Source organism: Triturus cristatus, chromosome 9 (genome assembly GCF_964204655.1).
Source record: "Triturus cristatus chromosome 9, aTriCri1.1, whole genome shotgun sequence".
Taxonomy (NCBI): domain Eukaryota; kingdom Metazoa; phylum Chordata; class Amphibia; order Caudata; family Salamandridae; genus Triturus; species Triturus cristatus.
In genome coordinates this window covers 1,215,312,628-1,215,333,655 of record NC_140592.1, presented here as the reverse complement: position 1 = coordinate 1,215,333,655, position 21,028 = coordinate 1,215,312,628, and the positions used below count along the sequence as shown (strand labels likewise).

The following is a 21,028-nucleotide window of genomic DNA, read 5'->3' as shown; positions in this document are numbered from 1 at the left end:
GCGAGTGATAAAGAGAAAAGGGACAAAGAGGCAGATGATCTGTTTAATAACGTGACCAATCAAGGGTCTAATACCACTCCACAAACAAGTGGACAATCCTCTAAAAAAGAGGGCATGAAGGATAAGTTCTTGAGACTTGAAAAGATGAGACTCAGTGAAATGTCCAGGTGGTGGGATGCAGCAACCTTGAGACAATACATAAAAGTAAAAAGAGTACCTAGGGGATTAAGATCCCAAATAATACCCACATACGAGGATCTGGAACCAGATCTATTAGCGGACTGGGAAAAGGAACTAAATAATAATTCGAATAGACTAATGGAGATCCTAATTGAAAACTGTGACAGAAAGGTTGCAAAATTGCAGAAAGACATTGAAACGATAGAAACGGAAATAAAAGACCTTAATTTACCAGATGTAACGACAAAGAACTATGTAATTCTAAATGAGATCATCGAACGACATGTCGCTGATATCAAACAGCGGAAAATGAGGAAAATCAAAAGAGACGAAAGGGACTATGCTAGCGGTAGAATTTTTACTTTCGCCAAAAAGTATGATCACCTGATTCCGAAAACAGTACCCACCAAAACGGGTGAAGGCACATCAGCTCACTCTAGTACTACCTCACTAGATACAGACCTAACTAGTGATAGTGATCCGGAGAGGACAGATACTACGGGTAATGTCTCTAACGAGTCGAGTTTTTTGTTAGAGGTCAGACGGATAAAGAAAGGCAACAGAGAAAATCGCAGACCAAATCAGGGAGAAAAACAAGGAGGGGAAAACGAGGGGGCAAGAGATACGGAACGTCCCGGGGTAAGGACAAGGTCCTGGAATGTGAAGAAATGAATGATTTAACGGTTATGAATTTATCTGATTTAGAGCTTACGAATGATATGGTGTCAGTACTCTCTAAAGGGATGAGCTTTTGCCCTAGTAGCATTGGTGATATTTGTACAACTAAAATTGATTTGTTTAAGTTTACTAGACGCCTAAAACTGAAAAAGCATTTTGAACTGAACAAAGTGGCCAATAAAGACATGCAGCAAAATCTTGGTTTATTATTACCTAATGAACAAACGATACAGGACTTACTAGACACCAGATTGTTGTTATCTTTAACTGATTGTGAAGACGAATTAGTGTCGACTGACATAATAATGAGAGACCTAAATATTGACCCAGATTATAGTATCACGAGCAAATTAAAAGAAAAATCTAAATGGACACCCACACTCACAGCAGGTAATAACATAGACCTATTTTATAAATTGGTCACGGCTGAACTAGACAAACATGACATCAAAAACACGGCCTCACGCATGAAGAAGGATAATCTCACACAACAGGAAAGATTGGCACTCAGAACACTCAGCAACAACAGGGACATAACCATAAGGGAAGCAGACAAAGGGGGAAACATGGTGGTCATGCGCAGCACAGACTATGAACAAGAAATACAGACCCAATTAAGTGACCCTAATTGCTATGAAGCCCTAATAGGTAATCCTATGTGGATGCTAACCAAATATATCAATACACAAGTAAGAAAATGGCAAGAACAGGGACTGCTCGACGAAAATGAATACACCTATCTCAAAGTAGATCGACCGAGATACCCATGCATATATACTGTACCTAAGGTACATAAGAACCTTCCTTTCCCACCAGGTAGACCCATAATATCCGGGATAGGTGGTCCTACAGAGAGAATATCTGAATATGTAGACATTTTTCTAAAGCCTTTAGTAACCAACTTAGCCTCATACATAAGGGACACTAAACATATTCTGAGTGTTCTAGCGGATCTAAACTGGGAAGATAACATGACTATGGTAACACTAGATGTAACTGCTTTGTACACCAGTATAAAAAGGGACATTGGCATTAGAGCTGTCAAAAGGATGTTGAACAGAAGGGCAGCGAGCTCCTGGAACCATACAGAAATGCTCATTGAGATGATAGAACTCATATTGGACAACAATGTGTTTCTCTTCAAACAACAATGGTTTAGACAGACACAGGGAGTAGCGATGGGCTCCAGATTTTCTCCCTCGTATGCCAACCTTTTTATGGGTTGGTTTGAGGAGACGAGAATCTGGGGCCCATTAGGTGCTGAATTTAACGATTCTATTTTATTCTGGGGTCGTTATATTGACGATTGCATCATGATCTGGACAGGGACAAATACCAAACTTTTAAGTTTTTTTGAATTTCTGAACAGTAATGAGTGTAATATTAGATTCACCATGGAACACAGTAAAACACACATATCATTCCTAGACGTGGAACTATATATTTACAATAACAAAATTGAGAGTAGACTGTACCGCAAAGCAACAGCATGTAATTCTCTGTTGCACGCTAGCAGTGCACACCCCTACCACCAGATACGTTCCATTCCTTTTGGAGAACTAACACGAACCAGACGAAATTGTAGTAGGGATGAAGAATTCCACACACACAAGAAAGGAATAATATCAAGGTTCAAAAGGAGAGGCTACAGCAAACCCTTACTCAAAAAAGCTGAAGAAAGAATAGACAAAATGACCCAACAGGAAACATTAAAAGACAAACCCAAACAGGATGATAAAGATCAAAGGATCAGATTGATCACAGGGTATAACAACTGGTCGGCAGTTCTGAAAAAGATCCTTAATAGACACTGGCACTTACTAAAGGCAGACAATACCCTCAGTGAGTACGTCACGGATAAACCAGCCATAACATACAGGAGAGGGGCTTCATTGAGGAACTTACTGAGCCCAAGCTATCCTAAAACGGTTGGGAGGACTAATTGGCTTAGCCAATATTCATGTGGTTTCTACTCATGCGGTCACTGTAGCTCATGCAAATGGGCTGATGATCGTAAGACTGAATTCCTAGGACCAGAGGGAAGAAAATACAAAATCAATTCTAACATCAATTGTTTAACTAAATTTGTTGTATATATAATACAATGCAAATGTGACAAACACTACATTGGTAGTACCATCAGACCCTTGCGGGACCGCATAGGGGAACATACAAGAGCGATCAGACAGGTAGACATGAGATACCCACTTGCAGCACACATGTCTACTTGCAATGCGCAAACAGGCAACCGCACATTCAAATTCTATGGAATAGAACATGTCCCAATTAGTCCAAGAGGAGGCAACAGAGAACTGATACTAAGACAACGAGAGGCCCAATGGATCTTAAAAATGCGCAGTGTGGAACATGGTCTTAATATTGACCATGAATTACACTACTTCCTAGGCAGATGAGACCCTCAGCACTTTTGTTCGAGTTAGCATGCACATAGTCCCAATTCACAGTCTCGTGTTTACCTTGACTAATTACAGTATAAATAATTGGTTATTCTACCACACACTGATTAGAATAGCACAAATAACCACTATGACCAATATCATATGTTGTATCTATCTAAAGATGTGTTACTGTATACATTATATTTAAAAGTATGTTTTCCATGTTGCGACTTTTTTCTGATCACAAATTTCTTATGATATGTTTTATTACCTTTTGATTTATCCATATAATTACTAGAGTTCTTAATCATGTACTGGTTTTATAAGCTGGAGAGACCTATTCACAGAATATAAGCATTAATACTTATTACTTTATATACTTCCAAGATGGCCGAATCCATAGCCACTTCACGTTAAGTCCTTCTTCCACCCACTGCATGACAAGAAGGAACCCAATGCTAAGTCACGTGATCACGTTTTTGACGCACATAACCGGAAATATAAACATTAGGGAATTTAACTCGCGTTGAAACACTTCGGAAAAGGGAAACCAGATACAGGCAGTTTTCCGGCCCGATTTTCAGTCGAATACGGTAAGCGCAGCTCTTGCCACACAGGCGGCTTCGTTGAAAAGAGTTTAACTTTGCTTGCGAGCGCGGTGAGATAATTGCTATAACCTCACCCGACATTCATCATTTGATTATCGAGTAACAACATGACTGTTGCCAGGCTGTCTGAACTGTGCCGTACTTAGCATATATTGGGAAATCACCGTTTTCTTTGCTTGCGAGCGCGGTGAGAAAATCGCTATAACCTCACCCGGCATTCTTCATTTGAATATCGAGTAACAACATGACTGTTATCAGGCGGTCTGTACAGTGCCGTACTTAGCATTTATTGGGAAGTCACCGTTTTCTTAAATCATGAGCAGATAAACATAATATGGGGACAGACATTGACCAGGGCATGTATTTACTCTTCATGTTCCTTTCTGTTTGGGCTAGCACAATTAACAGCGCGTAATACTTACTCAACGTTCTCCTCGACAACAAACGCTCTGATTAATATTAGACCAGCGTTTTCTGTATGTCATCATTTTTAATATCCTAACACAAGTAGAACGTATAGTTGAAGTAAACTTAGCAATTTTTTGACGCCAATTTTAGGATACAATACACGAACAAAACTTATTTACCCTTGTTCTTAATTCACTTTCTATAGCACTGGAAATAGATCTTAATAGTACCTGAAAAGTTGAACAACCTCAGAGGAATACTGACGTTACCACTACTGAAACCATAGGTGGTTTGGAATTATCACCACTTAATAAGTAGGTGCTTTCTTTAATTAACAATGCCCAGTTTACTTTGGCCCTTGAACGTGTTGAGTCTTTCTCAACAATACTAAATATGATTATTTGTATTTTCGTTTTTAGAAATACCAAAACGAACGAAAAATTAGGTAGCTATGATTGCACGAAAAGATGAATTCACTGTCATGATCTGATTCTTATGACACATGGCACGATAAATATCGCTGCATGACCGCACACATTGACGCACCACTTTCGGTAGTAAACATGCCATAATGAACTCAGTCACATCACACCACGAATCTGTTCACTTTTACCACTACAAATCACGACTAGCCCTGATTCTTTTAGCGTATTTCCCCACTTTAGCACATTTATACAGTTCTCTCCATTCTTTATTAAAATCATAATTAGCTTTTCTCAATTATTATTATTGTACACATTAAGGTTAGAGATATTTTGTATATTGTATATCATGGACGACCTGTTCACCCACTGGTAGCCGGTTCTTGAGTTTCACCACCTATTTTGGTTGGCATTGCCACTGAGTACATGTATTCAAGTTATGTACTATACAGGTTTTTAATTTTCTTTTAAAACACAGCCTTGAAAAAGTCGCGGGATTTACTTTCCCATGTAGCGACGAAACACGTGTCGGCTGGATGTTGTGTATCGCACGGAAGACACCCAATGAATAAAGAACCACTTACAAAAGAAGACCAATTTATTCTGTTCAACAAAAGTTCTGTACTGTTATTGTGAAAACACCTAATAATTTGTTTGTGATACAAAAAAGGATGTGTGCTAAGGATTGAATGCTGCACACAGAGTTACCCTTCTATACAAACATGTATGATGCATTAGAAGCACATGCGGTTTGTAAACACTTACACCATTAGCTGGACACAGGCTGTAAATAATTAGGTAGAATAGTAATATGGTAGTGTCTGGCCACTATGTAAACTATTAAACTAACACACTCATTGGATGATGTCACCATATCTGTCATCAATGATGTCATCTGAGATGTCATGAGTGATATAAAGGAACATGTCATGAGTGATGTAATATGTGAGGTTATAAGCAGTGCATGGCAGGAGCGCAAGTTATAGTTAGCACAGTTAACTATAGCTGGTGAATTTCTATGGTTTTTTTTAAGTTCAAAACATAAATGTTGTCACTGACATTCACCCAACTATAATGTCACTCTAACCTTTGCTTTTTTCAGTGAATTTCTAAGGTTCTTTTTTTAAATACAAAAACAGATCTTTTTATCACACATAACTATAATGTTACTTTAACCTTTGTTTTTTTCAGTGAGTGTGTGTGTGTGTGTGTATATATATATGTATGTATCAGGAATTTGCTATGAAATATACATGGAAGTTTGGATGAAGAATCAAACTGCGATTGATGCAACTGTAATACAATAAATAAAGACTCAATATTAATAGAGCCTTGTTGGTACTCACATGTGCCAACTTCATGTTTATGCCAAGATTTGCGAGTAAATTAGACCCCTGAATTATAAATAATCATGTGTCTTATTTTCTCTCATCTGTCAGTAGGTTTGAAACCAGTGGCCCTCACAGCTCATCACCAGCAGCAACAAGCACCTCAGAACCTTCCGCATCTTCCTCCTCTTCTTCCACTGCTTCGCAGAAGTCTGCTGCACCTGGTGGGTGAACAATTAGTGTATTTTACTGACTAATTAAATGAACGTCATGTGGGTGCTTCACATGAATTACAGAAGATGCTGGGTCATTGTTTGTCCCTCTTTCTTCCTGCCTGAGAAGAGCGTCATGGTGATAGTTGAAAACTAAAAGTTGCTGATGCCTCAATGCTGTTTGTTTAGATATGTGTTGCCTTTAGCTTTTGTTTGTACAACCATGAATCAAACTAGCTGGTGTGATACAGTGATGGATATACCACGGTCGATGTTGTTTTCCAAAGCAATATTGTTGGATTATGGAGTATAGATGGGTGCGTTTAAAAAATCTGGTCTCAGTATCTTCCCCTAAATGTAATGCTTTTTTTAGCAGCTCCATGTTACTTTGCTCTGTATATCGAGAACTCTAAGTGTGACCGACTCCCTCTTAACAGCATTGGGAAACCCATTAGGTCTGGTTTTATAGTACCAAAGCATCCAGTGTTCGTAGGTTGCCGTGAGAAACAGAGGACAGAGCTGGAAGGAGTGGATACAGAAAACTATAGTTGTGAAATAGTCCCTCATGAAGTTCAGTGCAAGCACTCAAGTGGAGACAGAATGATTAGGTGAAAAATTGATTCTCCTATAGGCTGAGCTGAGACATGATTGACAAAGTCTCAAGTCAATGGCTGAAGGAGGTTGCCAAAAAACAACAAACAATGATTTGAAAAAGATGGACACAGATCCAGTTCTATATGTATTGTTGGTAGTAGGCCTCTTTGACAGTCAAAATTCAATCCTAAAAAGACTTCACTACATCCAGTAGAATTTTCTAGCCTCAGGACAATTTCTTAGCTGCCATTTTCTGATTATGTTATGAGAGCATTAATATATTTTTATACTTTTAATACAGGTTTCTGTATAGGAATATTGCAGAAGCTGTGGTCGCAATTGTAAGTGATGGCTAGAGGTCGCCATTGTAAGTGATGGCTAGGATATGGATGGATACGCTGTTTGTTGCTAATTTTAGGTCTGTCTCTACCATTTGACATGCTTAACAACTCTCTTGTCCTACAGCATCACAAAGAACTTGCTTGGAAAGGTACTACTTTGAAATCTGTAGCGTCTTTTGTATGTGACCATCAAAAAATAGTTTCCTTGCAGTCACTTGAGGCATTCACCAAAAGAGTCACATCTACCAATCCACACTTTTCATCTCTGTCACCCTTGCTGGATCTTCACTGCGTTCAACCACTCTACACATTACATAGTGCCAATAAAGGAATATTTTTGTGATGGATACTTCTAACTGCAGTTTCTTCACCATTAATATATCCCCAGGGACCAGACTGGATTAGAAAGATTGCAATTGTGCACCATTAGGTAGGCCTTGCTCCTTTGTGTTGACTTCATTCCATCCCGAAGTGATGATGGAGTTGCATATAGGCTGCATCCCTTCATGTCGACGTCAGCTCCTTTCTTTCTACACCTTAGTATATGGATCCAGAGCTTGTGCCCAACTTTTTCCTCGTCATTCAGTGAGTTTTTTTCTGCAAAATCTACATTTCCCCTCCCAACACTACATAATTTAAGCCTTGTAGGGACTGTTGCAAACAAATGTGTCTTACAGATTCCTATGAGGTGTCCCTCTGGTGTTTGGGTTCGGGATACAACTCTAAGTCCTGTGAGGAGTGTTGCTATATGAAACCAAAGGTGATTCAGGGCGGGAAACTGTACGTCACCGAATTCTGAAAGGAATTACAGAAGCCAAAATCCCGCTCTAAGTCATGGGGGCTAACTCGTTTCACCTCAAGTGGCCACTCCCACAACAGGTCCTCCTCGCATTCCAGGTCTTCCAGTAATTCGATGCAGAAGCACAAGAAGACAAGCAAGATTCACCCCAGTCCCACCACTCTCAGCCTGAGAAGTTGCGGGGACATCAGGGGGCTTCTCAGTCTTGCTCTCAGTCTCTCACCAAGGAGTCCATTCCACAGCTGATTCCTCATGCACCCTTATTTTCCAAGGCTATCTGTGATGTCACAGCAGATTGAGGCCTTTAAAGAGGCCATTTTGCTCATCTTTGGCACTATTCCAGCTCCTCCTGGCACGTTTTGGGTCCCAAGGATCCATGGAGGCTTCCAGTTAAGTTACTGTGGATGTGCCGCCCTCGGTGCCGCCTGTGCCTTCTAAATCCATCAGGCTCTGCTCCAACGCCAGAGCCGACTTCCAATCTGGCACCAAAATTCACTTCACACCTTTGACATCGATGCTGGCCTAACGCCACTGGTGCCAGAAGAAGACCGTGTTCTCATAGTCCTTTCTGACTCTGAGCGGAATTAGTCTTGGCACTGACCGAGGTCACGTTCCAATGCCATACCAACACACTAATTCCCACTCCATTCTGTTTTAGACAGAACCATGTATCTGCCTCTGCGCTCCAGCAGTGTTTTAGTTCCGACTCTGATGAAAGTAAACCAACCTTTGGTGATGACAGTGGAGATGATTGGTCTGCTTTCCTCCAGTCTATGATTATGAGACAACCTGTAAATGGACTTACAGGAGGCCTGGGGTGGAAACTCCTTGGACACTGGTTGTGTTCTCCCCCTGGGCCGTTAAAGGCCCAAAGGTGCACCAGAGGGAAGAGAGTGCATCCTTTGTTGTGGTGATGAGATTGGCAGCCTACAATGAAAGTCTTATCAGGAGGTTTACAACTGTGACAACTTCCTCTGAGCCTTTACTTCTATTTACCGAAGTCTTGACTGACACTCTTATGAGCACCTGGTTTACGCTGTGGTTCCTGTCCTCTAGTGAGCAGGCAGGTTGCCAGGTTTCACAGACCGGCGCCAGACAACACTGATTTTTTTGTCACAGCACATACACCAGAAAGTTTGGTGTTTCAGGCTTTCATTAGTAGGGTGAACCCCAACTCATTCCCTGTGACCCCCCCAGACAGAGGGTCTAAATTTATATTTTCCTCAGCCAGCCTACCCCTCTGATCAGTCAATGCCAGTTATTTTCTCTTGAGAGATCTTGCCAGCAGACCCCGAGGAATTTAAGGCCATACTGGTAAAAACCATCCAGGATGGTCAAGATGCTGTGCAGTACATTATCCGTTCGGAGCCGGCTAATACTGAGTAATTAGATTGAGCGGTTGGCTTAAGCGTTCTGCTTTCGTGCCACACCTGAATGAGGTCCACGAGCTTCTTGGGTTAAGCACAAGCCTCTTTAATGGCCATTCCATTCAATAGGTGTCTCCTGTTCGACGAGAATGCGTATTCGGTGTTGGAACTCTTTAAAGAAAGCTTGGCCATGACTCCTTATGCCTTTCTTCTCAGGTCAGATAGTACCTTCAACAGTGTCTCCCCTTTTGTGGCTACTCCAGAGTGTGGTCATACTGGCAACGTCAAGGCCCACCTCCACCTCCACTGCCATCCAAGTGTGTTTTGGATTCCTGGGCAGGAATCGAGCAGACAAACCCACATGGCATCAGGGACAATGCACTTCCCAGTCTTGTGCCCCTATAACTCCATGCCGCTTTAATTTGCCCTTAATGGCACTTGACTGCACTGTTGGAGGCAGGATCGGATGTTTACCCCCAGGGTGGCAAAGGATGACATCCAACGGGTGGGTCCTGTAGATTGCTCAGCGAGGCTAAGCCACATTTTTTTAAATGTGCTGTGTCTCCCAGAGCATCTTTCAGAGGCGCACCTGTCCATCTTGTTCTAAGAAGAGCAGGCTTTTTTGGCCAAATGAGCTATAGAGAGGTTTCTGGGCCACGAAAATCAGGACTGGATGGTACTCCTTTTATTTCCTCGTTCCGAGAAGAAGGGAGGCCATTATCCCATTTTAGATATCCTCCCTCTGAGCGTCTTCGTGCAGAAGGACAAATTCAAGATGTTTACTTTGGCCAAGGTGCTGCCCTAGATCCAGGTGGCTGATGGTGTCTCTGGACCTGCAGGCCACCTACTTGCATGTTCCCGTTCTTCAGTAATACAGGTGGTTCTTGCATTACAATGTGGGCCAGGAGCATTTTCAATTTGTCGGTCTCCCCATCAGCCTCATCAGTGCCTCTCAGGTGTTCACAAAAGTGATGGTGGTGGTTGCAGCGCACCTTAAGAGTTCAGGGATTCCAGTTGCCCCTACCTCGATGACTGGTTGATAAAGGCGGACTTGCCACAGTCAGTCACAGACCACCTTCAGACGACTGCAAATCTCTTAAGGGGTGCACTATTAATGTGCTGAAGCCACACCAACTCCTTCCCTAAATCACAAGTTCAGGACATTCGGGCTATGATCAAGATGTTTCAGTGTGTGTCCTGGGTCCTGGTGATTCTGAGGCTTTTATCCTGCATCCTGCTCTTTACCTATGCCAGGTGGTACATGCTGGCTCTGCAGTGGAACCTGAAGTCTCAATGGGTCCAGTACAATGGGAACCTGTAAGATTCATCCAGATTTCAGAGGACACTGCAAACAACATGCAGTGGTCGCTCAGGCGCAGCTGGTATGGCTTCAGATCCCTCTCCTTGCCCTACCCAGAGCTGACAATGGGAACAGACGTGTGACTGCTGGGATGGGAAGGTCGTCTGGGAGAGGTGGAGATCAGAGGACTTTGGTCTTCGGAAAAGACCTGACTCCACATCAACTTGTTGGAGCTGCGGGCTATTCATCTGGTGCTGAAAGCCTTCCTACTGTTTATTAAAGGGAGGCTGGTTCATGTTCTCTTGGATAACACTGCAGCTATGTGGTAATGCAACACATAGGGCGGGGTCCTGTGCCAGGAGGCACTTCACCTCTGGAGCTGACTGAAAGGGCATTTCCCTGGTCGTGAACCACCTAGTGGGATCTTTAAACGCCAGAGCAGACAAACTCCGCCAGCAGCCATTGGCGGATCATGAATTGCAGTTGTGGCCGAGACAGCACAGGGAATCTTCCAGCAGAAGAGAGAACCCTTGCTAAATCATTTTGCCAGCATCGAAAACACCCAGTGTCAAAACATTTGCCACTGGAGTTTCTAAGAAGGCTGTCCCTCAGAGAGGTATTCTGGAAAGAGTGTAGCATGGGGCTCCTGTTTCTTTTCTGCTCTTGCCCGAGTTCTGAAGTAGATCAGGAACCCCCAGGCCCAAGTCATCTTAGTGGCTTTGGATTAGGCAAGGAGAGTGTGATACCTGGAATCTCTGGGCATGAGCATCTGTCTTCCAATCAGCTTACCACTTCGGAAAGACCTCTTGTCGCTGCAACGATACAGAGTCCTGCACCAGAACCTGCTGAGTCTGCAGCTCCATGCGTTACATTAAGTAGCAGCACTTGACAGCATTCGATCTTACTCTAGAAGTTGTGAATGTCATATTGGCTGCCAGTCGTCGTTCTACAAAGTCTGCCTATGTCGGGCACTGGGACAAGTTTGTACCCTGTTGTGGAACCTGCAACACTATCTCATTACAGGCTAAACTGTTGGATATCCTTCTTTTTTATATATATATCTCTGGTTCAGTAAGGACTTGCATTGGGCACAGTTTAAGGTTTTCTGTCTGCCAATTTTGCCTTTTAACGTTTACTGGACCAACTGTCCTTGTTAAAATCCCTTGTTATGATGAGGTTTTTAAAAGGTGTGACCCATTTGTTTCCTCTAAATCTCTACGTGGTGCTACAGTGCAATCTTAATTTGATCCTCAGTTCCCTCACATGCATGCCATTCAAACCAGTGCACAGCTGTCCACTGGCACTGGAGACTGTGTTCATGGACGCAGCCCCTTTCGCTCGCTGTGTCATTGAACTCCAAGCTCTCTCGCTGCTGCTGCCTTATACTGCTTTTTACAAGTTAAATTAGTGTTGAGGACCAGGGCGGCATTATTGTGGACAGTTTGAATGCTTTTAAAGTTGGGTAATACATCATTTTCCCAACATTTTTTACTCCGCCTTACCTCTCAAAAGAGACCCATGTCAGGGGCAAACCTATCAAGGCCCAAACATGGGATGCCATGACAATTTAAACTATGCGGACAGTGGTAGCAGCAATGATATTGTCACGTCTGGACTACGGGAATGCCTTGTACATCGGCCTCCCTAATAATCTGGTGGACAAACGGCAGGTGACAATGAATGGTGCAGCAAGATTGCGGTTTAAACTGCAGGGACAGGCGCATGCTACTCCATTGTTGCAGCAACTTCATAGGTTGCCGATTAAACAGAGGGCCATGTTTATAGGCTTATGTATTGCACATAAGACACTGTATGGTACTGTACCGGTCTACATCAAGGAGCGTCTGAGGTATTATCAGCCCGGTCTCCATCTACGATCCTCTGAGGAAGGCAAATTTGTTGATCTGCCCGCAATTTAGTAAAGCTACCTTGGGCAGTCAGGCATTCTGTCTTGATACCTCAGATTTTGAATGGATTGCGAAGAATTTGAGGAAAGAAGTAGCTCTCCTTCCCTTTTGGAAAAGGTTGCAGACTTTTTATTTAAACACGCTTGGCAGTAAAACGTTATGATAGTCCTAAGGTGACAATGCCAAGAGACCAATGGTATTTGTGTGCTATATAAGTATCATTAACAACATAACATTCCTTGTACTGAGAACCAAGAAACAAAAGCAATCATTTGAAACTTTGTAAGACTGTAAAGTTTAGCTTAATCCAAACAATATCATTCTAACTCCTTCCAGCCTTGCACACTTCATTTGTCAGGCACAACAAGTGACCCGCAGGGTGTAGTTCGAACTTCACTCTTACCGCATGCATGCATTCATACATACATATATACATACATCTCCTCCACCTAAACTACTGTTAGAGATATTGGTGGTGCAAGTTGCAGAGTCAGGGCAAATTCCTGAACAGATTCAAGGAACAAGTTGACGTGCAGTTGCGAGACCAGCAAGCTGGCTTCCACAAAGATAGATCCTGCACAGACCAGATAGCCATACTGCGCATCATCGTTAAACAGTCAATGGAATGGATCTCCCCACTCTGTCAACTTCATCGACTATGAGAAGGCATTCAACGGTGTGCCAGAATCATCAGGAACTCTTATGAGGGAAATTACCTCCAAGTTAGTCCATGGAGGCCAGCTCACTGAACCTTCAAAGTGAGGACCAGAGTCCGCCAGGGTTGTTTCCTCCTGCCTTTTCTCTTCCTGCTGGCCATAGACTGGATAATGAAGACATCCACAGCAGGGAGAAGAAATTGATCCAGTGGTCACCTTGAACACAGTTCGCCAACCTGGACTTTGCAGACGACCTGGCCCTGCTCTCCCATACCCATCTGCAGATGTGAGAGAAGGCTTACATAGTGGCAGCCATGTCAGCACAACTTGGGTTCGACATGCACAGGAGAAAAAACAAGATCTTGTAGCACAACTGCAGACACTCTTCATATGTTGCACTGGAAGACGGTGTGGCCTTCAACTACCTGGGCAGTGTCATTGACAAGCAGGGCGGCACAGACGTCTATGTCAAGGCAAGAATAGGCAAAGCTAGGGCTGCCTTCATTCAACTAAAGAAGATCTCGAGCTCCAAGGACCAAATGCTGCAAGCCAAGATCAGGTTTTTTTAACACCAACGTAAAATCAGTCCTTCTGTACAGAGCAGACACTTGAGGACAACAGCGACAACCATCAAAGTCCAGACCTTCATCAACACCTGTCTGAGCAAAATCCTCCAAATTTGAATGTTTAACACCATCAGCAACAACGGCCTATGGCTGCAGACTTTCCATCTCCCTGCTCATGAAGAAATCATGAAAAGATGCTGGGGCTGGATAGGTCACACCTAGGGGTGGGTGGAATTTGCGTAGTCGTGCTACGCAAAGCTCTGCGAAACCGTAAAAAATCTCCAAGAGCATGCAGAGTTCCGCGAACACGCGGAATTGCTTGTTCTGCCCGTTCGCGATGCTTTTTTTGTGTTTGCGAAATTTTTGGCAATTCTGCAATCTCCGCGGGACGCAAAATTACCCAAATTCCGCGAGCGGAACAGAATTTACCGCCCAGGCCTAGTCACACCCTCCGCAAGCCAGCATCAAACACTGACAGGCAAGCCCTCACCTGGAAACCTCAAGGGAAAAGGAAAAGAGGAAGGCCAAGAAACACCTGGCACCGAGCCCTCGAGGCTGACTGCAAGAAGATAGGTTACACTTGGAGTCAGATTGAAAGAAAAGCCTAGGACAGAGATGGCTGGAAGGTTGGTTGATGGCCCATACCCCAAGAATGGTAGTAGTAGGCATAAGTAAGTAAGTATGTTAGTGTAGACACAACATCTGGGTGTAAGAATAGATCTGCAAGGGTTCCTTATAGCTGCGATATGGCACTACATGGCAGGTCACATGAGGGGTTGATCTGCACATTGAACGTTACCTTCTGCATAATCCATACATTTGAACTGGACCAAACGGCCTTTCTTAATTACTGTAACAACTTCAAAATCTGTATGTTTAACCTTTTATGTAGTGAGAGTTGCTAGAGCAATTTGAGCCTGTCTTTGCTAACAGTAGTAGATTTATTATTTGAACATCTCTGTAGGCGGTGGATTCACTACAGGCTTAATACTCTTGCCCCGATCCCACCCCCAGGACTTTGAACTGGTTTAAACTTTGGACGAATGTTATTGTTCCAAGAGTCTTATTTCTCTAGAATAAAGAAGAGTAATAGAATATCCATATGTCAATGTATACAGGATTACTTTTGGTTTTATAAGCAAACTGATCCGAACTACCATAAATATTGTTTTCTTGGAAATGCTTATTATTTTGTGAAAGAAAATAAATATAAAAGATTTTTGAAAAACAACTGCCTCTGTTTGCCACATGATGCATGTCCATATCTTGGAAGAAGTTTCCAGCCACAACTCAGGGCCTGATTAAGAGTTTGGGAGACAGGGTACTCTGTCTCAAACTTGATGTGATGTAGAGACAGGTGGACCTTAAGTCAGGCGGCTTAGGGGCTGTCAGATGAATGACATTACATCACCTGCCCTCTTTATGGTTGAATTAATTTTTTTTCTGTCCCTCACTTCAAAGAAAAACCTGTTGTTGAGGAACAGGGAAAAGACAATAATGACCCACACAGCCTGGGACCTTTCTCCCAGGGTGTGGATGTCATTAGTTGTTGTTTTTCAGAAACAAACTCCCACTTTAGGGTTACTGAAACACAAAAACGTTGGAAAGATTTGGTGAATGGCTGTCAAAACCTATGGCAGCCTTCCCTCAAACCTTTTATACATTGAAGGGGAACTGTCATGCCAGTGGTTCCTTTAAATGTAGAGAGATGACCACTGAGCCAGTGGTCATCTCTAAATGTGGCAGACAGTGGTCTGATGGGGTGGCACAGGTAATGTTCTCTGCAACCCTTAAGGATGGAGTTCCGTCCGTTAAACCTTCAATCAGGCCATTAGTGTGTCAGTGGAGTATGTATTCTGTGGACTAAACCTAGGAACATCTGGTCTTTGCTCGGATTATACCTTACTAAATTTTGACTAGTAATTGCTGGCATCAGAACATAGGCCATGTAGGAGAGTACCTCTTTTTGACATGGTCACCCCTACTATTTCCTCACTGGTACTGATGCTTTTGATTGGAAGTGCACTGGGTCCCTGCTTACTAGGCCCCAGTGCCATTGCTCTTCCCCTAAGATTGTGGACAATATTGATTGTAACCCAATTGGCCAAATCTTTAGCACCCCTGTAGGACCCTGCTAAATGATACCCCTGTTACCAGGACATGGGTACTAAAGAGCTGCACTGTGTATTATGCCACTCAAGAGACCCACACTCAAACTGCATTTAGGCTGCCATTGCAGGATGCGCAAAATAGTGCAAGCCATTCTGAAAACACGACAGTGCCCACTCCCTGTGGGCAGTGCCCATGTACATGGCATGTACTATTTGTACGTCATCCCTACAACTGGGCTCAGAGCCCTAAGTCATGGTGTATTATATTACATTTGGGGGCATGAGCAGATGTGCCCCGGATGTGCCCCGGTGATGCCTAGTACTATTGTTAGGCATTGCAAGTGGTCAGGAAGCCATTTTAAAGATATGTACTGGGCACTGGTCATTACGAGTTACATAATGGCTTCACTGAAAATAATGGTGTTTAGTATGAAACCCCTTGTCTTAATAGATCTGTACTGATGCCGGTATCCGATTTATTGGACATGCACCCAGAGGACACCTTAGAGGTTCCTCCTGTAACCCTGCTAACTGGTCTGTGAGTTTGTTGCCACCACAGATGAGTTTCTGTCCCACTGCAAGGGAGACCCCATGCTGTCAGATGGCAGTAACAATGTCTGCTTGGTAGAAGGTGTTCTCACCTCCTCCAGCAGGATGGCTAGCAAACATATAGGGGGCGTAGTTGCCCTAGTAATAGGTAGCCCATTGGTTACTATTGCCACCTCCACACTGGAAGTGGGCATATAGGGGACGTAGTTGCCCTAGTAATAGGTATCCCATTGGTTACTATTGCCTACTCCCCACAGGAAGTGGGCATATAGGGTGCGTAGTTGCCCTAGTGATAGGTAGCCCATTGGCTACTACTGGCTACTCCCCAAAACGCCTCTAAATTGAGTATTTATGGATCCCTCCCCCCTCCAGGCACCAGGTCCTTAGATTTGACTTCCTTGGACCTGAAGAAGGACAAAGAAGAGACAACACTGTGAGAAACAAGGACCTGCACAGAGACTGGTGCCAAACCCTGCCTTGCTGCTTGCTCCTTAAACATTGCCAAGACTCGACTCGTCCTGCAGCTGTGCACACTCCCAAACACTTGGAGGACTGTCCAGCACTTCAAAAACCAGCTAGCATCTCCCTTGGGGTGGAGGAGACATCCCGCTGCATCTGCTCACATCAGGAGGAGGTCTTCGTGTCTCAAGGAGGCCAGCCCATCAATCTACCGAGTTTCGAGGTGCTAGACCCTCCAGGAGCTCCCAAGCCGCAATACCCTGAGTACTGGGGCGCTTCCAAGGTTCAGCGTCCAGTCCGGACACCACAGCCTTAGAAGCCTTTCTGCACGTTGAGGGCGCCTGGACAGATGAGACCCACAACCAGAGTGGCCCTGCTGTTTTGTTTTTTCCCCCTCCTGCAGACGCCGACAACCATGAAAGCCTCGAACGCTAAGTGGCCAGCCAGCCAAGACCATCTGCACCCGAGCCCCACAGCCCAGGTTACCAATTCTGACTGCGTCCGCTTGGCCCTAAAGTCCCCATGACTTAAACGCCCCTTTGGGTTCACCCGTACTTGCCCCAAGTCGTCTTTGTTTCTGCGGTGTAGCATTTGAGGCTACCATCCCAACCGCTCCTCTGCACCTGGACACACCAGGTCAGGTAAAAGGAAACTGCTGGCCCCTGGCACCTTAAGTCCCAAAGGGCAGTCCTGAGATCCAATTGCAAGTAACTGTTTGCTATGTGTGTTTTTCCTCCCATAGGTTGACATTGTAGCGTGCCAAGCTCATGCCTCAAAACAGTTATTTGAGTATTTTACTGTTATCTGCTAGAATCAATATCTCCGATTGTACTTGCGTTATTCTAAAGATCTTGGTGCCTAAATTCATATAAAAATCTACTTTTTTTTAATTAATTGGTCTCGGATTTCACTTGAGTGTGTGAACCATTTATTGACTGTGTGTGTACAACAAATGCTTAACACTCCTGTATGATAAGCTTAAGCTGCTCAACCACACTACCACAAATAGAGCCCTTGGTATTATTAATGTAAGACCTGTAAACCAATAAGGGTCCTTTTGTCTTTTTGCATGGTGTGCGTTTACATAGGCACCAGTACATAAAAAGCCAGCTTCCTACAGGCCAGCTATGACAGCTGTTAGGATTTTATGTCGTACATAATTATATGTAAATGGTATATGGTATTTCTGTAGCGTGAACATAGTCAACCGGCTGTGGAGTGCTGCACACGTAAATGTAATCATGTATTTAATGATGAATATAACCTCGGGACCTGATAGTATCTATTATTTTTTACATGTGAGATTTGTTTTCTCTGATCAGTTAAACAGAACATATAATACTCATCACCTTCTACAGGCAGTTAAAGAGGCATCAGCCAAGATGAGAGGAAAGAGAACCCTCAGCAATAGAAATTTAATCAAGAGTTGCCTTTTAAAATTCTGAATTCTTTGACTTGATATACTCTGTTTCTTCAAAGAATTGCCAGGGTTTTATTTCGACCCGGAAAAAAATCGCTATTTTCGCCTCCTCCCCGGACATAACAACTGCAACCCGCTAACCAAGGAGAGCATTAAACATAAGGAGATGGAGAGCAAACGACTGAAGCTCTTGGAGGAGGACAAGCATCGGAAGGTGGGTGTGCATGTGTTCATTATCCCTTACTGCAGACTTCAGTCGCGTGGTTAAAGTGTTATTAAATCAGTTGAATCTATACCATAAAATTGACCATTTAAGTGGTTGCCTGGATTTGAAAACTAGTGTGACTGGGATTTGATTTAGATGCTGTATAAACTTTGAGAAGGTTATAGTGTCACTACTTGGGTGATATTATTTAAAACGTATTTACAAATAGAATTTTGCGGAGACATTGACAAGTGCTTGCCTTGAAGAGAGCAGGGGGATTGGAAGCAACATCTTGGTCTAGAGGAAATACCTCTTCAACCACAGGGGTCATTAACACATGTAGTATTGTCTATCTACATTTTTTCACTTTTATTCAACTGTACTTGAAGCCTCTTTTTTTGTAAAGCATACCGAAAGATCTATTGGATAGGTATCTGTTTTGTTTTTAAGTGAGACATGGTAAGACATGGTATCACTATCCAATGAAGCTTCCATAACCTTAACTCCACTGGTGAGTTCACAGCTGCAGTGGTACCATACATTAAAAGACAGAGAAATGGCCACAGCACCTGATGACCGAAGCAAACAAGGGTAGCACCCGGAAACTTAAAAAGCGATATTTGTGAAAAAAGATGGGCATAACACAAAAGGTCACTCTTTGGGAGTAAGAGGTGTTAGTGTGCGTGAGAAACCGCAGGAAGGAGGACAATTGGTATCTACGTTTCTCCTTTCTCCTGAAATCCAGTTAACTGAAGTAGGGATTAAAAAACCCAGAATATTCATATATGCCTTTAAATTATGTAATAAGGGTTCTGCTTATCATGTGATTTAGGAAACTGTCAGAAGCGGGATGAATTCTTCACTCTTGTTGCAAAAGAGAAGGCTTGGATTACTTGGCTCTACCAGTTACTGCAGGTAAGATCGTTGAACCTCTTAAATCCAAGATCAGTCCAACTCTTTAAGAGTCCCTTGTGCTGTGGTGGTGAAGGCATCTAGGGCTATAGACAGTTATACTCTGTAACCTCATCATAAAAGTGGATGTGTTCTGACTGAGAGTGTTCACTTCTTCTTTCGAATTGTGCATTAGACTTTTCCATCAGCTGAAGGTGAGCTGTATGCAGAAGAAGAAACTGGAGGTGCAGAGCATGGATTCCTTCTTCTCTAGGGGAGAGAATGTTAAGCTTATTGCGGTGAGTGAGACACACAATCTCTTTAGAAAACAAACTAGCCGTAGGTGTTCATGGTTTTGCGTGTGTTTGTGCGAATTTGCTTGCAATTACAAGTAGGTAATTGAGAGCAGTATCACAATGTTTTCCACCTGTCAGATGAGTTATTTGAAATAAAATTGCAGATGCAGTCTTGCAGGGCCACAATAAAAATGAAAAACAGACTTTCTTAAACTCTTGGCTCAGTACCACTGAAGGAAGGTTGTATGACGGAAACGTGCATTACTACACATGCCTTTCCAGCTTGGGCATTACAATGAAAATGCCTTTACCACACATTTTTTTAATCAAAAAATATACCTTTACCACGCATGCCATTACAACGGAAATGTAAGTACTATACAGGTAAGTATAACGTTTTTAAATAGTTATATTTATATGATGGTAACTGCTACGTAAGAAGCAGCATTGACCACATGCGACAAGTAAAATCACAATATGAATTAGAGTTACTCAATTGGAGGAATGCAGGGTTACTCAACCAAGATGAATACCTCTTCTTGAAAAATGACTTCCCTAAGACACCGGAAATGTATTTATTACCGAAAATACATAAGAATACGTTCCAACCACCGAGAAGGACTATCATCTGGGCAAGAGCTTGTTTGAAAACACATCAAGATGTATAGATTTCATTTTGCTGGAACATATTCGCAATTTGCCATCATTCATCCAGGACATTGGCGATTTTCTTCTACGAAAGCATGATATACCGTGGAGAGATGCTTATCACACTCAGAGAGATATTATGACACTCAATGTGACCTCGTTATACATGAGCATCAACCACAGTGATGGATTACAAGCGGTGGAGCATTCTCTAAAGGGGAGACCCCTTAGGCTATACAAGCACACAAAGATGCTATTATCTATGATTAAGTGGTGCCTTGAGAACAACTTCTTTCCCTTTAATAAGGGCATTTTTCACAAGCTGCGTGGGCACTTGTTTCGCCCCAGTTATGCATGTTTACATATGGGCTGGTGGGAGGAGTTGATGGTCATCGCTAGTGATGCTTTGTGGAATGAACATTTTGTTTCTTGTCTGCGGTACATAGATGATTTGTTTGAAGCTTGGAGGGGCTCACAGAGCACAGCCGAAGCATTCATTGATGCAATCACCTACAACTCAATCAACCTACACTTTACTGGTCAGATCATCTGAGCGCAAATTGAATTTCTAGACTTGCAAGTAAATGTACATGACAATAAGATTGAGACACAATTTTTTAGGAAGCAAACTGCAAGCAATTCTATAATTCACCGGGCAGTTTTCACCCCATTCATTTAAAATCC

At 43.0% G+C, this 21,028-nt stretch overlaps 1 protein-coding gene across 6 annotated transcripts in view; it reads left to right on the top strand.

Annotated features, from left to right (window-relative positions):
• Positions 1 to 21,028, top strand: part of DCAF4 (DDB1 and CUL4 associated factor 4) — a 291,122-nt gene that overhangs the window by 118,532 nt on the left and 151,562 nt on the right. For 4 of the 6 annotated variants that reach the window (XM_085627274.1, XM_085627275.1, XM_085627272.1 and 1 more), the window contains 4 exons: positions 6,135 to 6,247; positions 18,364 to 18,518; positions 19,342 to 19,424; positions 19,597 to 19,699. In XM_085627274.1, the coding sequence (XP_085483400.1) occupies positions 6,135 to 6,247; positions 18,364 to 18,518; positions 19,342 to 19,424; positions 19,597 to 19,699 (454 nt within the window). The remainder of the gene's footprint in view (positions 1 to 6,134; positions 6,248 to 18,363; positions 18,519 to 19,341; positions 19,425 to 19,596; positions 19,700 to 21,028) is intronic. The other 2 variants (XM_085627273.1, XM_085627277.1) reach the window with 1 other exon arrangement.